Below are 17,394 nucleotides of genomic sequence, written 5' to 3' on the forward strand. Positions count from 1 at the left end.
TTGTTAATCCTGTTTAGAATAAGAGCAAAGCAGGACTACCTTTATTGCAAAGAGGGATTTTCAAGGTATCAAACTCTTAATTAAAAAAGCAAATTTGTATTTTACAAAATATTAAAACGTTCTTTGGAACATACATTTGCACATAGACCATGATAATATAATAAAATCAATCATATAGATAAATTGCTTTGTTCAAACAATGTTTTCTGAACAAGGATGAGTCATTAAAGGAGTGCATAATGATTGTTACCATTATTTGTAAGTAATATATATATATATATATATATATATATATATATATATATATATTTATGTCTATGAAGACTTTCTGCAGTGTTTGTTTGTTTCAGTAGGAATTCTGATATATTTTTTTTTACAGATTTGAATCAGTTTGCCAATGTTTGGTTTGGTGGTTTGTAATTGTCAAGGAAGTAGCTTCATGTGTGCATTCGGTAAAGATGAGACAACAGTATGGGGGAGGTGTGAGGTGGGGGAGGTGAGGAAGAGAGAGAGGGAAGTCTATGGTTGCACCAGGTTTGTTCCGAATCCTGACATATTTTCTCCTTGCATGTAAAACATTGAAGTGATTTTGTATCCTATAACAAAATCCCATGCAATTCTTTATGTAATATTTCCTGCACTGAGCTTCCATGGGGCCCTTGCTGACAGTGTCATATCTCGGGCACCGAGTGACGTTGCACTTGCCATGGCAACCTCGCTCCCTGCAAGAAAATGACAGTGTGCCTTTTCCCTTGAGACCCTATAACAGTGCGTCCTTTGTCTGCCATTCACATTATTCCTCCCCAGAAAAGACTCTGCTTTGCCCTGTATATATAGGCCTGATAATACTCCTGAGGTTTTCTTTACTGCAAAATACTGACAAGCTAAACCTGCTACATATCAAGATAATAAACATTGCCATTGGCCTCGCTCTCTCTGCTCATACCACATTGTAATGGAGGTACGCCATTGAGAGGGTTTGCTTTGGATTGATTTCAGCCTGCTGTAAAGAAGCTTTAGTCAGATATACAGGGAAAAGCTCTGCATGCAACAAAAGTATATAAAAAAGAACAATAAGCATATAAACAGTATATCATTTTTTTTTTTTATTCTTTAGGACTCTCCAACTTTGCTTACTCAAGGGGTCCCTTCTAATCAGGACACAAAAATTGCAAAAATGCTTTGCAATGTTCACGATTTTTTTACCTAAACTCCTTTCTGGGCATCTCCCCAGTCCTCTAACCCAGGGGTGTCAAACTCAAATACACAGTGGGACAAAATTTAAAACCTAGACAAAGTCGCCAGCCAAACTTGGAACTGAAATTGCACCACTACTACGATTCTCTGCGTCTATAAAAGCAGTCCAATGTGGGGCCACACATAGACCAGCAGCCTCTCTGCCTTTAGACGTGAGTGATGCTGCTACTACAATTCCCGGCATTACTTGCGTCTATAACACAGTCAAATGCGGGGCCACACATAGGCAGAGAGGCCACTGGTCTATAGACGTGAGTGATGCTGCTACTACAATTCCCGGCATTACTTGCGTCTATAAAAGAGTCCAATGCGGGGCCACGCAAAGGCAGAGAGCTGGTCTATAGACGTGAGTGATGCTGCTACTACAATTCCCGGCATTACTTGCGTCTATAAAAGAGTCCAATGCGGGGCCACGCAAAGGCAGAGAGGCTGCTGGTCTATAGACGTGAGTGATGCTGCTACTACAATTCCCGGCATTACTTGCGTCTATAAAAGAGTCCAATGCGGGGCCACACATAGGCAGAGAGGCCACTGGTCTATAGACGTGAGTGATGCCGCTACTACAATTCCCGGCAATACTTGCGTCTATAAAAGAGTCCAATGCGGGGCCACGCAAAGGCAGAGAAGCCGCTAGTCTATAGACACGGGTGATGCCGGGATTTGTAGTAGCGGCGCTATTTCAATGCAGCAGTGGGTCAGCTGCAATTCATATTTAGGATTCCTTTGGGGGCAAAAAAAAAAAAAAGATTGTTGCCAGATTTGGATTTGACGCTGCTGCTTTAACACATTCCTTATCGTCAGCCATCTTGATTGACCAGGCCAGGAAGACCTAATACCCATGCATGCACATGGAAGTTTAATTTTTCCCGGCAGCCTTTACTTTTTGCAATACTAATCCAGCCCACTTGCAATTCTTTATTTTTTTTAGGTTGCACTTTAAGTCAATGAGTTGGTCAGAGGCCACAGGCCATTTTCCAGGAATGCACACAATGCCCTTTTAAATGTCCACGTATGTGAATTCTTGGGAACAAAGGAACATAGAGGAGGGCGATTGATGTAAAAGCTCTGCAACATTCTGCAGGAGTAGCTAGGACCTGTCCATAGGTGCCCAGTGTTTGTACAATGGGGGAGGGGGTTTTCTAGGTTAACCTTTCTCATCCCGGAACAAGCACATCTGCTAACTGTTTACTTTATAGGATTGTAACTGAGAAGTATCTAAGCTGTCTCTGCAACCCTTCCTTCCATGAATCTACTCGAATAACATAGTCACAACGCTAAGCTTATCAGCTTCTGATATTTTATTTTGCAGGTTTATACTGTGCATGGAACCAGTAACATTACACCCTATCCACAAAGACTTTGCTAAAGTTCCAATCACATTTAAAGTCAAATGCATACGTTTAATTTGGGTAGAAACCAAGGAAGGAAATGCTGGGGGTAACGTAAAGTGTGAAGATGACAAAGCAAGTTCAAAGATTTGAGAATGTTCACACAATAAATTGTGTAACAATTCACTTCAATTATTCGAAAAATAAAATCCTTGTGTCTAATTCTTTGCCATGATTGGATATTAGAAGTAAATATTCACACCGATGGTTGGGTGAACATTTTTAAATCTTTTAATAATTAAAGCCTATTGTGCTTTTTGGTGCTCGGGACAAGCATGCCAGGTGCTAATGCTGACATAGCAGCCATTCTTTTGTATGGATTACACCAGTTGTTGGAATGCAATGGCTCCATTCTCATTCGGAACGATGTTTCCTTAAATATTAATGACTTTGCAGTATTTCAGAGAAGGGAACCGCTTGGAGGGAACTCTGGGCACTGACCATGTGCACTAAAGGTGTATTTGTTGTGCAGGATTCTCTTGCTTGGGTCTTGTCTGGAAATGGTATTCCTATACTTGGACTATTTATTCAACCTTGCTTATTCTTCTTCTTTATTTGATTACTCTATATTGTGAGGAAATTCTATAAAGCAGTGTTTTCCAACCAAGGCTCCTCCAGAGGCTTCTAGGGTTCCTTGAGCAATGAGCAGTTTGTGGCTCTTGGGTTTAACTGACACCAATGATGTTTTTGGCTATCTGTATTCTTCCCACTGGCCAGCAATGTAAGAGGAATTCTTCCTACTAACCACCAAACTAATGTATTGTGAGCTGTAAAAATGGTAATTATAGCCAGGGTTCCCTGAAGACCTGAAAGTTATTTTTAGGTTTCCCCATGTTTAAAACTTTAGTGCAAAGTTGACAAGCTGGCAACCCAAGTCTGGTTCTAGTAATAATAATCTAAATCTTCTGTTAGGCTTAGGCTTGATGCAACAATATATTATTATATAATATATATTATAGACGTGAATGATGGCGCTACTTCAATTCCCGGCATTACTTGCGTCTATAAAACAGTCCAATGCGGGGCCATGCAGTCCTAGTAATAGTAACCTAAATCTTCTATTAAGCAACAATATATTATTATATTATATAATATATATTATAGATGTGAATGATGGCGCTACTACAATTCCCGGCATTACTTGCGTCTATAAAACAGTCCAATGCGGGGCCATGCAGTCCTAGTAATAGTAACCTAAATCTTCTATTAAGAGTAGGCTTTGATGCAACAATATAATATTATATTATATAATATATATTATAGATGTGAATGATGGCGCTACTACAATTCCCGGCATTACTTGCATTTATAAAACCGTTTAATGCGGGGCCACTCATAGACAGAAAGCCCGCTGGTCTATAGACACGAGTGATGCTGCTAATACAATTCCCGGCATTACTTGCGTCTATAAAACAGTGCAATGTGGGGCCATGCAGTCCTAGTAATAGTAATCTAAATCTTCTATTAAGCCTAGGCTTGATGCAACAATATATTAGTGATTTTTCTGTCGCTGTACCTGGCATACCAGGTGCTGTTGTGTGGATATTGAAGTGCTTCCGTCCTGATGGGGTCACGGCTTAGGGGCATCAATGCACCTCAAAAATGGCCAGAAATCAGGTGTAAGTTAACTGGTAATAAAAGGAAAACCATTGACTTTTTGGTTACAATGACAACTGCCATTGGGTGGGATATATTAGTCCGTTAGGTGTTGGGAGTAGGAAAAATGAACAAGCATTTGCAAGGATCAAATTTTAATGGGCAGACAACTGGGTAAGAGCATCTCCAAAACAGCAGGTCTTCTTTGGTGTTCCCGGTATGCATTGATAAGTCTCTAGTATGGACCAAGGGAAGACATCTGGTGATCCAAGCAACATAGTCATGGGTGCCCAAGGGTCACTGATGCCAATGCAAAAATTGTGGAGATGAACCCATGCGGCCAGATCCAGCATTGCAAATGGACATGGAGGGAAGGCTTGAGAACACAAAGCACCTACAATGGTCACATGAGCAACCAAACCATAGAGCAATGAAAAAAAGCTTGCCTGCTGTGATTTATTACTTTTTTTTTTGCACACAAATACTAGGGATGCGACGGCAGCAGTATTCAGTATGGGAAGAAGGCAAGCTGGTTGCTGCTTGGTCCTGGTGCCAGATACCACGGGATACCCTCAGAGGTCCTATGGAGTCCATGCCTTGATGCACCAGGGCTGATTTGTCATTGCAAAGGGTGCCTACAAAATATTAGGCAGATGGGTTTAATGGTTTAGCTGTGTATTCTGCATTCTATCTGGCACAGAATGGCTTTTGTTGGTTTTTATTTAAATGGCTGGGCCAATGGACGAGGGCATGCTAGAACCTACAGTTCATCACCCATGGGGGGTTCCTGTATGGAAACCAAACCCCGTGGCTCCGGCATGGCTGCACTGCCGTTTGAAGAAGTGCCCGTTGTAGAGAACAGATCTGTTTCTATGACAACAGGGTAATGGCACCAGCAGATTATAATGATGTTCCCTATTATCCGAGCTTGTGGTGTGTATGGGGTTTACAATAACATTTCTCAGTTAAGGTGAGAGGGGGGAGGGCAGAAGTGCAGCACCATTGACTAAGAAGCACATTAATGTTGCCTTGCTCCTGGTCCGTTTATTTTAAACCTTGCTGACAGCAAAACATGCATAAATGTTACATGTACTCCCAAAATCATAAAAATAAGAGATGTCTAATTTGTATTAAATCATAACCTCGTTTTCAAGATGTACAAAAACCTATAAAAGCAATATATGGTATGTTTTTAAATTCTTGGTGTGCAAGCTTTTGCTTTCTGTGCATACCTAATTTAGGTCCCAGTGCAATCCTTGCTCAGTCCTTGTGCTTTGCAATGCAATGACATCCGGTGGGAAGAACCTACAGGATGCTGTACGTAGCTTCTAGAAAATAATGGAAGCTGTGGTAGTACCAACGTATGCTGCTGAGCCCTTATGAATGAAAGAACTAAAATTCAAATAATGAACCAGGCTGGGGAGGATAAGGAGGAGATGTTATGGAACTAGATGAGGCATATTGCATCTGACTTGCTGCAACTTTCAATGCACACTGCCATGTGCAGTAATAAGCAAGCCTATACAACTGCAGAAAGTGGAAGGCTGAAGTGCAGCTTTAACTTCCCGCCATGAAAGTTGCATTATATCAATAAACGTGCACATGTTCTTGTGATGAGCATGCTCCTAAAAACTGGCATTACTGAACCCCCAATGAACATTGCAACCCCAGTGTGTGATATTTGTGCACTATTGGGTTCTAAAATTGTTCTAACCCCTCAGCAAATACTGAAAAAAAAGCAAATACTTTTAACCTTCGATAGAATTATTTTCACACATCAGCCAATGAAATGTCTAAAGGATTTAGTTGAGGTAATACAACACCCAAACTTTTGTCATATTAAGATTTAACCTACGTGTATTTTCAGAGCCTGTATCTAAAACGACAATCTCTGGCCATGTTGCATTTTTACAAATGTTTAATATAATAATGTAAAAGTGTACAAAAAGCAGAACTGAAACATCTCAAATTATCCCCCTTGAGTGTTGTTGAAGTTTCCGGAGACTCATAGGGAGGTTTCTGGAAACTGCAGTAAAATGCTTTATTCAGAAAAGAAATAAAATGGTGTTTTGATCTTTGTGTCTCGGGTCGTGTTGTAGAACTGGTTCTGTGGGAAGGAGTGCGCCTCGGGAAGATGTATAGAGAGCTCATGTGTCACCACATTCATCCTTACAACAAGAGTATTTACACTATTTATATATTATTGCCTTATTATTACAATGTGTATGCTACTACAGAGTATTGGTTGATTTTTATACTTTCATACTTTTAGTATTGTATTACACATGTGTAGTGTCTCCCTCTAATCTTTCCTGCAAAGGAGATGCTGGATACAATTTGTATCATGATCACCGGGGTTTATAAATCTAGGCACCAGACTATCGGCTAAATATATCGCTAATATTCATATATGGTAACTGTTTTATTGCTGGGCTATTTGTATTTCTGTTTATCCAGTAAACACAGCTCTGTCACACAGCACCGTCTGCTCTAGCAAAGCAAAATACATGATTTTTCTCTTCTTTTGTTCAGTAACCCCTAATACCCTTCTCAACATTATAAACGTATAGTAAAAGGAGAAGCAGCAGACTGATGAGTTCTTCTCTCTGCTACTAATTCTTATTTATTCTATTTTATTGCATTTCACAAAAACAAAAGAATTGTATGTTTTATAGATAGACCATTGGTTTTATGGGTAATACACAATCTTGAGTTATCACAGTCATGTTAATTTATTGTTTTTTTTGTTTTGTTTTAGGTCAAGCTGTAGCATTTCCAGAAGGATTACCACCAGAACATGCAGACGGCCAGCAGTCCAGTGAGTAAAAGCAGCACAACTGCCATCATTAAACACAAATCCGCTGACCCTTTACAGCTGAAGTCCTTTGTTATAAATGGGTTACTTATTACATTGTTTCAGGTAGGGAACAGCAGTGCTGCACAATCTTATCACAGCGTAATTACAAAACTGTATCTTTGGCTTGCTGGAAACCATCTTTTGTGTTTCAAGCGGCAAAGAATGACAGATGAATGAAAGAGTTCTGTACACATAGCACCCGTCCTGCTCTATGGAGAGGGGAGGATGGAGAGTGAGCAAGCGGCACCCAGCTGCGTTCCCTTCCCTTGACTTATACAGCAGTCGTTCATGAATCTGTGCTGATGGATGCGTGAACGAAATCAGGCGTCAGATTCACGTCGGAGATGAGCACTACCTCTCCAATTGGGCGAGGATCATCTAACATATACACATAGCCTAAGGCTACATACACTCATGCAATAATTGTCGTTGGAAAGGATCTTTCACAATCCTTTCCATCGACTAACGACTGCACAATGGATGAACAAGTGCTGTACATACATCACCGTTCTGATCTATAGAAAGGGGAGGGGGAGAATGACAGAGCGGCACCCTGCTGCGCCCTCTACCCCTTCATTAGCATTACAATCGACCGTCGTCCACGGGTCCGCCAGGACAGTCATTCGGGCGATGGACGACGAGCGCTGTACACACGCCAAAATATCGTCTAATATCGGCTAGAGCCGATTATCGGACGAGAACCATTACAAGTATGTACGTAATCTTAGTACTTTTTCTATCCTAATATAATGGAGTGCTACAAAATATAACAATTACTTCCCCTTGGGAGAAGTTTCCTCCCTTGATGACAATGATTAAATGCAACAGTTGCAACCTATTGACAAATCATCAGCTTTGAGTTATAGGTTATCTGTAAAATGTTGTACAGCCCTGTAGTAGGTGCATTATTTTAGGGATTTTCCGTCTCATAGGGCAGAAATAGGGAGCTTACAAACACAGGATACCAGATCAGTTATTAGGAAGTCGGTTAGCATTTTTCTTTTCTTTTTTTTCCAGTTCAGTTGTATCAGATACAATACAAATCCCACATAAAAGCATCACAAACAGATCTCGCACAGTGTTTTACAATAGCTGTATCAGGGCAGACATAGACTATTGCAAAGTACAAGCGTGCAATAAATGTTGCCTGAAAGGATTGCTCCAATCATTTCCGGTGACTGTTTATGGATGATGGCTGTACAGAGCCACAGGGGGGGGGAGGAGAAGGAAGGCTGAAAATGGAAGTGCCTGGCTGTATTGTTATACAATAGTATGACAATAGAGATCGTTAGAAGGAGTTTTTGGCAATCAAACATGGCGGATAACTAACTACCTCCTTAACTTCATTAGGCGACACCCTGTGCACGCTGTACATTTGCAGCCGAGACACTCGCATTCGTTTTAGACAACTAAAATCAAGAGCGTCTATGGACTCCTAGAGTTCCCTTTTTTTTTACAACTGCGGGAGGTGTCATTCTAGTCTCCATGCATTTTTCTGCAAACACATATCCCCCTCCCCCAGTCCCTTTGTCTGTGTACATAAGACACATCTGGATTTGGTTCAGTCCTGTTAATCGTGCACGTTGCCCTCGTTCATTGCATGCACAGACAGGCTTTCATGTTATAAAAGTATTCTGATCCTTCCCTGGGAACAGTACAGGCAAAAGAAAGAATTCTGGACACAAATAATCCACCTAATAACTCACAGGCCTAGCAGCAATCTGCAAATGTTCCGACACCGATAGCTGGGAAGGTCACAGATAACATGTTCCCTAAACACAACAAAAACAACTGTATCCAAAAATCTGAGTTATACAAAAGGCTGACCTCTGCAGAGCCCATGCGTAGGTATGCAGATATTCATGTAGCATAGGTTTCAAATCTGCTGCCAGTCTATTGGGGGTTAATGTCTTTGAGTGCCAGGTGCCCAGCCTTGGTGCCCTGTGCAGGAAGGGGTGTAATCGCCCTTCTGATTGGCAGAAGTTCTGCTTCAGGAAGTTAATACGGGTAATGGGCGCCACATTGTCTCTTCGTGCACTATACTGCACATTTCTTTATACTTTATTACCATCTGTGTATAATGAACCACTCATTTTGAAAGATGGAAATTAAGAATATGACAGCTCACAGGATAAAAATGTATTGTCTATTTGCAACATGTTCTACCAAGACGACATTTGCTTGTGCAGTAATTATGGCTCCTTTAACACAGGCATGTCAGACTGCTATTCTTTGGGTTGCATTTGACCCTCCCGTTCCTTCTTTATGACCCCCAGCTGGTTTAAGGGTTAAACTGAATGAGGCCGCAGCTGTTATCTAGCTGATTAGAGCAATATTTCCTTACAGTATGGTGTGACTGGATTCCTAAAAGAAAAGCACAAAAACATTCAATTCTTCACATGCATATTTGCAGAATTTTCCTTTCCATATATTACGAGGTTCCTCTAAATGGAGCAAACAGTAGGACAGGAAAGGGAATACTTTGGAGTCATTATGGTGTTTGCTAACATCACATATAGGATGGGAGTGTAGCATTCTCCAGATTTTGGATGGCTACCCATGTGAGGCTTTTACAGGTAAAAAGCATGACTACAATATGGTAAATGCACATGGAATTGTATGCTAAAATATAAGATTTGGAGACAGACACTTTATCACTGTCCATTTCCCTATGTGGAGTATAGCGACAGGGTCCCTTAAAATTTCCCCTTTAACCCATGTATTTTCATGATCTCCATAGTCCTATCCTTGTGTTGAATGTTATCAAAGCTTTCATGGGGTTAATAGACAGTAATGATGTAATAGTCTATATGGTTACCTGTAAGATTCCCCAGCTTCTCAATAGCATGGCTTGCTGCCAGAGCTTAACATATCTACATCTAAAACATAGTCACCATTTGTATATTACAGTTGCTTTTAATTTGTCATTCTTATAATGACTGCGGAAATGTCATCAGATTTCATATAACATTAGGTATTTGGTTTGCAGAGCTCTATGGTTCCTGTCTGAAATCTGAGCTATCATACACTAAGCCATCTACACACACACACAATATATGATGAACATCCATGCGTGTCTCGGGCGAAAATCCGAAAAGTGTACAGTGTTCCCCTGCCGTGGTTTATCAGTCTACCACATCCAATTGATGAATGACCCATTGGGTGTAACTGGAGTAGAGCACAGCAGGGTGCCGCTCGCTCATCCTCCCCCCTTCCCTCTTCAATAAACAGAACAGATCTGTGTGTACGGCGCTTATTCTTTTATCTGTCACTGAAAATGATCACAATGACAATTCTCTGGCCTTCATTGGATGTCTGTACAAGGCGTTAGATGTTTGCATGATTAGGTAAACAACTGCCATCTCCCCAATATCAACTATTTATCTAGATTACCACAGATTTCCACACAATATAAATCTTTTGTAGCAAAAATGTCATCACATTGCTCAGAATGTTATCCACCCCTGGCTTTGTACCCTTTCATGGCAGCTGTCAATCCTTTGTCACATTCCCCCGCACTTCCACCTGTGCTTGACTGACATAAAAAGGACATATAATCAAACAAATAATAGAGAGCGCCATAGAATTCATGTCATTTGATGGTTTTATCGAAGCAGTGTCATCTAAAGATAAGAAAAAACAGCAAGAAGCAAAATCTTGCAAAATCCGAATATTAACACATACTATGCCACATATAGAATTTTATCACACTGCCCATTTATATATCTTTTCGCGTTCAGCAGAGTTGTGGATATTTTACTAATTAATCATCTTGACTTATGGAATATATACTAGGATTCTCCCCAGGATCCTGTCTCCTATTTGTACTGCACCATCCCTGACAAAGTTAATTAAAATCTGTTAAAAAGGCAGCCATTGTTCCAAGTCTTTGTTGAACTTTGACCTCTGGTTCCTAGTTGACCCTGAGGCCAAACTGCAGAGAACACATGAAAGCAAGATGGAGACTTGTACTCTAATCTCTGGTTTCCCCTTATTTTTTTTATTAAAGATTTTGTTGCTGATTTCTTCATTTGGTGAAATGTTAACCAGTAACCAGCGAGCGTGCATTAGATGTCCATATTGAAAGGCATATGCTTGCTCAAGGAAAGTCTCTGAATAATGATGAAAAGTCTAGTGTATTGTGTGTGAAATTCCCCCACCTACTAGATTGTAAGCTCTTCGGGGCAGGGTTCTCTCCTCCTGTATCACTGTCTGTATTAGTCTGTCATTTGCAATCCCTATTTAATGTACAGCGCTGCGTAATATGTTGGCGCTATATAAATCCTGTTTAATAATAATAGTGCACGCACCTTCTAATGGTGAACTATAAGAGCAATAAATCCAAATGCAAAACCAAATGTGGTTGATTTGTTTTTGATTCCTGTACAGCTTTCAGTGTAAAGCCGGAGCAAGGAAAGTGGTCATTTGATTGATTCTTCATACAACCTACAATAAAAAAAAATCTTATGTGTTCTTCTTTCAGACCCCAGTTCTGCCGAGCGTCCAGGACAGAAGAGAAAAATTTCCAGTCCGCAGCATTCATCCAATGGACATTCCCCTCAGGATGCCTCTGCCAGTCCCAGTAAAAAGAAAAAGAAACCTGGAATGTTAAACAGTCACAATAAGGACCAGGTATGGCCGGTGATGGCATTGTAAGAGCTGCTGTGTATCTGCTGGGATGTCTCCTGCAGAATTCTATCAAACACAAATACTGTGCTTGTCTGCAGGGATGACATGTACCATGAGTTTTGTTTCATTCATGTGAATGTAATGCATAGGCAACTTCCCTCTAGAAAGGAAATGAATGTTTTTTCTGCAGATACCGACAGAGTAATATAAACTTCAAATACAATGAAACAGATATCTTTACTTTTAAATAGAACAGGTATAGATGCTAACTTCTACAGTATTCTCCCCATGATTTATTTAAAACTGGGTGAGAAGAAGCTGGCCCAACTTTTCAGTAACCACCCGGCTGTTTTTTGGGTGGTGCACCCAGCTAAAACGGGCTGGGGAGAACACTGCTGTGGAAGGGTGCTGACACCTTAATATTTACTACATAGCTCTTGATGGAATGCAGACCTCTCCATCTGTGGAAAGGAGCAAAGTGCGCCTCATCAAAAGCTAGAGACTATTTGGTCTTCAGTAACAGTCGAAGGCGTGTCACAGGAAATAAAGCTTTTCTTCAGCAGGCCCTTTCAGCAGTATATAATGATTTTGTTAATTATTATGCCCTTGTTGTACAACTGCATCTCACTGCAAATGCCATAGTGAGCTGTACTAAGCCACATTCGGGGTACGTAAGTTCTACTTATACTGGCCCATAGTTGCCCACAGCCTTGTGAAAGTATATTAGGTTGTGTATTTGTAAATGCAATATTGGATAAAGGGGCACTATGCTTGGTCTGTGTAGCCAGCGATGCATCTCCCCTCGTGCAGGAATGTGTGTAAGGGAACTCTCTGTAATGGGAGTATTGTTACCTGGGGCTACTTTAGGAAGCAGACTATCCCTCTATTAATCCTGAAAGTACTTGTTTACCAGGTAAAGGGTTTATTGTGTTCCTAAATGTATACACAAACTAGCACTAAATGAATATTATGTGTGCAGGTATTATTAAATCATTAACTGGTGAGGACACAAAAATCCTGTGAACATTTTACAAACTTCATGCTTGCAAAAAGATTAAAGGAAAAGTATCACAAGCTGAGAATTTCCCATGACAATTGGTTTAAACCTCTTTTCACCCTCCATGCTTTCCTACCAGTCAATTAGGCCAGGGGTGCCCAACATTGGATCGTGATCTACCCGTTGATCGCAAAGACAACGCTAGTAGATCACGGAGCCCTGCCAATCAGAATAAACTCTACCGCGCACAGGAGTTATTAAGTTCAAGTTTTTACTGTTGGTAGATCATATTGACTTGGTCATTTAAAAAGTAGCTTGCAAGCCAAAAAAGTGTGGGCACCCCTGAATTAGACAATCTTGCTGACCAGGACTGGGGGGTGTAAGGTTCTGGGGCCAAATTTACAAATAGCCTCAGCTGGCTTTGCTAAAATTTTTGTGTACAATTTTCCCTCAAGACAGCCTTTGGGTTATGCAAATGTCTTTGTTTCAAGGACTTTCCTGAACGTAATGTGAAATGCCCACTTCTTCTGTAAATGAGAAGTGAAAGACTGTTACTTTTTTCTACAATCTGATTGGCACTTCCTAATAATCTGAAACCTTCCCTGTAATCTGAAGTAACTTTTTGGCCCTATTTGTAAACCAGGGAATCTGACTTTCCCTGGTGGGAATCCTCAGGGTCCATGTGTTTCAATTGCAGTAATTGATTCCCACCCTTTAGGTGCATGATTTGTACTACTTTATAGGTCACCTATTAAAATAAATAAACCCGTAAGTCAGTGTGCCGTATGTTAATACACTGGTAAATGTGACGCCTGGTAGGAATACTTCTAGTGCTTTCCAATCTGCAGTTTTAAACTTCAACTGTATATATGTGCACATGATAAAACAAAATGTTTGTGTCTCCCTAACATGCACATTTTACCATAATTTATCACGACTCCAATAACAGAAATAAACACCTGTTGGTTCTGCCAGAAAGTCAGCACGTTTAGTAACCGGACAACCTGGCTTCTCTATTGAAATTCCAAATAGTGTTGTCACCCCTCATCTCTGCAACATAAGGGGGAATATTCTGTAATCCAGAGGTCCATAATCTTAGAGATTGGCAATACTACACCAAGTTTTTTCTTCTGGATTCCTTCAAGTAACACAAACAATAATAAAACACATTTTTTAAAGGACATAAAAGCATTTTCTATGTTACAGTAGTAATATCTGTTTTAATAGGATTATACTAATTATATCAGTACATTGAAAGTTCTATGTGTACAAATCTGTCACAGCTGGCTGCTTGGGACTACAAACACAGGGACTGTGAACACTGAAATGAGGCCAAAAATATTGCCTGATCTGATCTATCTTCTTCTGTTTTATACAAATGTAGCAACAATATTTTCTTTGATACAATAAAACTGTAAACATTTGCTCCCTTTTGAAAAACAAAGAACATTGTGTTTATTTTCATGTGAATGTTCCATAAATCAGAATAAAATATGCAATTCCTGTGTGAAAATCAAACTACGGGAAGTAAATTAAAGTGGCCTATGTCTGTTGGGTCAGCATGGTGTTACAATATAAGCGGACTGTGTGACCTCACTGGTCCAAGGAATGCATTGTTCATGGGGTTCTCAGTCTTATTTTACTTATTTCATTTTGCTAGACTTTTCATATATTTTGTTGTGTATGTGCTTGTTTATTTAGCTGAATTATTTTCTTACATTAAAGTTTGTTTTATTTTGCAGTACTCTGCCTGGCTGAGATCTGTTTTAATTTACAAGAATGTTGAGCTATCAAATATTTTTTTTTTATGATCCTGTAGCAAAGTTTATTACCTGCACATACTTCCAGTATAGCACTTCATGATGAAAATGCTCAGCTGCTGCTTCTCAGTGCAGTTATCCTGCTGTGTTGTCCTTCAATTATCTCTGCTGCTCACTAAAAGAGAACCCCAATGAAGGTGTTCACATGGCTGGCAGACTGCACTACTAATAATTGCAATGCAGGGGTTTGGTGTCACAGTCCTACAAAGGGAAGTGTTGTTACTGGCAGCATCCAGGGTGGGTAAGAAACTTTGCAACACCTTCAGAAAAAAAAATATATGCTCAAGAAACTGTATACATTTAAAAAAAAAAAATTTTACTACATATTAAAGCAACCGGACATCACCGCTTCTCTTTTTTTATTAATAATCTGAAAATAACAGCTTGAACAGTGGAGCTTGTACAGCTGCTAATAAGGCAAAGTGCATTGACTTCGAGCAACCAATTAGACTCCATTTGGCTCCTGCGGTTTTGTTTTTGTTTTTTTGCACTTCTCAATCATCTTTCCTCCCTGCATGAATAATGACATAAACAAAGTTCTTCTGCTTGTTTTCCACATCCTGTCCTCTAAGAACCTTTCACCTTGCCAAATAATAATAATATACCTGCCCGATGTGCTCATAGTATGAAAATTGTGTTTTTGTGCATATCTCACCAGTAGAAGGATGACTATGGTATCAGCCAGGCATTGTACTTTTCTTACACATGCATGTGGTTTATTGTTTTTGCTTTGCTTACTGTACGTTGACCTTTTTTGTTGCAGTCTTTTGTCCATGCACATGTGTTTTGAACCCAATCCTGTCTCTCTTGCCTACATTCCAGTCAGAGCTAAGACATGGTCCGTTTTACTATATGAAGCAGCCACTCACCACAGACCCTGTTGATGTTGTACCGCAGGACGGGCGCAATGATTTCTACTGCTGGGTTTGTCATCGCGAAGGTCAAGTTCTATGCTGTGAGCTCTGCCCAAGAGTTTATCACGCTAAGTGTCTGAAACTGACCGCTGAGCCTGAGGGCGACTGGTTTTGTCCTGAATGTGAGGTGAGGCCCACATCATGAAGCAAACTCTAGTCTTGGGTATATACCTACAACATACAGCAAACGTCCTAAATATCACAGTTATTGAAATACATGACTTCCATACTGTCTAGTGTGCAAGGCTTCCAAAATATGATGGTAGCATCATATTTTAGACATATTTTTCGTCGGAATGCCAACTGCTAGCATCCACAAGGTAGCCATGCTGAGCAGGTAGTTCCATTCATTGCATTGATCATACAATGTGCATATAATACAGTCCGCACAACTAACTAATTTGCAGTAAGTATTAGGCTACATCAAATGTTACCACTCTTTGCTCCTGCTCCACATGCATGAGAAGGGCTCAGTTTTCAGTCCTTGGCAGCAGCAATTCGGGATTGAGGAACATTTTCCAATTACTCTCTTGTACCTGAAGAAACTACATTTGTAATACTCAAGAGGACCATGTGATATTATTATTATTATTATTAATAAACAGGATTTATATAGCGCCAACATATTACGCAGCGCTGTACATTAACTAGGGCATATACAATGTATATTGCTGGAGTTCTACTGTGCATTTTAATAGTGTTTTAACATTTAACACAGTGAAGCCGATTCTTATAGTAGTCTGAGGTTATAATTGACATGACCATGAGACCTTTTTGGTCATAGCCAAGCATTCACAAATCCCATAGGTAAACTTATAAACAGGTTTGTTCACAATATAGGCAAAACAGGAGAGGACACTTTTGTAATGGAGATGGTGCATGCAGTATTGTTGCATGTAATGCAAATGTGTGGGTTACTACCACTCGTCATATATAATCCGCAATGCATAGATAAATTTTTATGGTCCATGTTTGTTCTTTGATCAAACACATCTCTAAACACAGGAAAGTAATGGCCTGTCTTCTCTTTGTCCCCAACCCAGAGTTATTTTATCTTTACATTCAGATTAGGCAACACTTTCATGGTAGATTGGTCCATGAAAGTAATGCCCTGGTTTTCATTATATTTCTATTAATTACAATGTTTTTATCAAGTGCTAAATCTCTATGGCCACTCTAAGGACTTTGAGCTTTGGTCTTAGAAAAACATTAGCAAATGGCCAGAAAAATCTGCCAGTCTGAAGCTGCCAGCTTACATCCAGTTTCAAATTCCTGACAAGCCAAGGTCTGATCTTCTGATCCAAGCTCCGTTTAGAGAGCTAAATTTAGAAAGTCAATGGGATTTGTTTTCCATCTGAGTTTTAAAAAATCAATCACAGTCAGTTTAGCTGATTTTTACTTGTTTTTTGGAGGACCTTAAGGGCATAAGTAGCACCCTCTAACTTTTATTTCATATGGTAGAGGCTTCAGAAAGGTGCAAAAACCGGGAAACACTTTAGCTGTATTTTTCCAAGACAAATTGTACAGGCACCTGTCCATTACAGCTGTCACTGTAAACACCCATACTCATGAAAAAGTTTGTTCTGAATAAACTTTCCCCAAACCATCACATGATAATCATTCATTTAAGTCCGATGATGTAAAAAAAAAATACTCTTCATGATGATTCTTCAGTGCCGCATGCATTTCACTCTAGCAAAACTGATGAGACAATCGGCTTTCATTTAGAGTATGTGTACTGGTGTTGCTAGACAGCAAGCAGTCATGTACAGAAGAATAGAATGAATACATGGCCGATAGAGCACACATTCACAATTGTTGCCCTTTGTGCATTGTAATATCTTTCTGTGAGAATGCTCATTAATTGGGACTCCTCAACAACTTTCATCAAACACCTGTATATAACCTAAGACATAAAAATAATTTTGTGCTGTAT

At 39.9% G+C, this 17,394-nt stretch overlaps 1 protein-coding gene across 8 annotated transcripts in view; it reads left to right on the plus strand.

Annotated features, from left to right (window-relative positions):
• ZMYND8 (zinc finger MYND-type containing 8) overlaps positions 1–17,394 on the plus strand; it is a 64,722-nt gene that overhangs the window by 24,790 nt on the left and 22,538 nt on the right. For 7 of the 8 annotated variants that reach the window (XM_072414120.1, XM_072414125.1, XM_072414118.1 and 4 more), the window contains 3 exons: positions 7,000–7,059; positions 11,582–11,730; positions 15,367–15,585. In XM_072414120.1, the coding sequence (XP_072270221.1) occupies positions 7,000–7,059; positions 11,582–11,730; positions 15,367–15,585 (428 nt within the window). Of the gene's footprint in view, positions 1–6,299; positions 6,422–6,999; positions 7,060–11,581; positions 11,731–15,366; positions 15,586–17,394 lie in introns of those variants that run through there. The other variant, XM_072414122.1, reaches the window with a different exon arrangement.

This window comes from Pyxicephalus adspersus, chromosome 6, assembly GCF_032062135.1.
Source record: "Pyxicephalus adspersus chromosome 6, UCB_Pads_2.0, whole genome shotgun sequence".
NCBI classification, from domain to species: domain Eukaryota; kingdom Metazoa; phylum Chordata; class Amphibia; order Anura; family Pyxicephalidae; genus Pyxicephalus; species Pyxicephalus adspersus.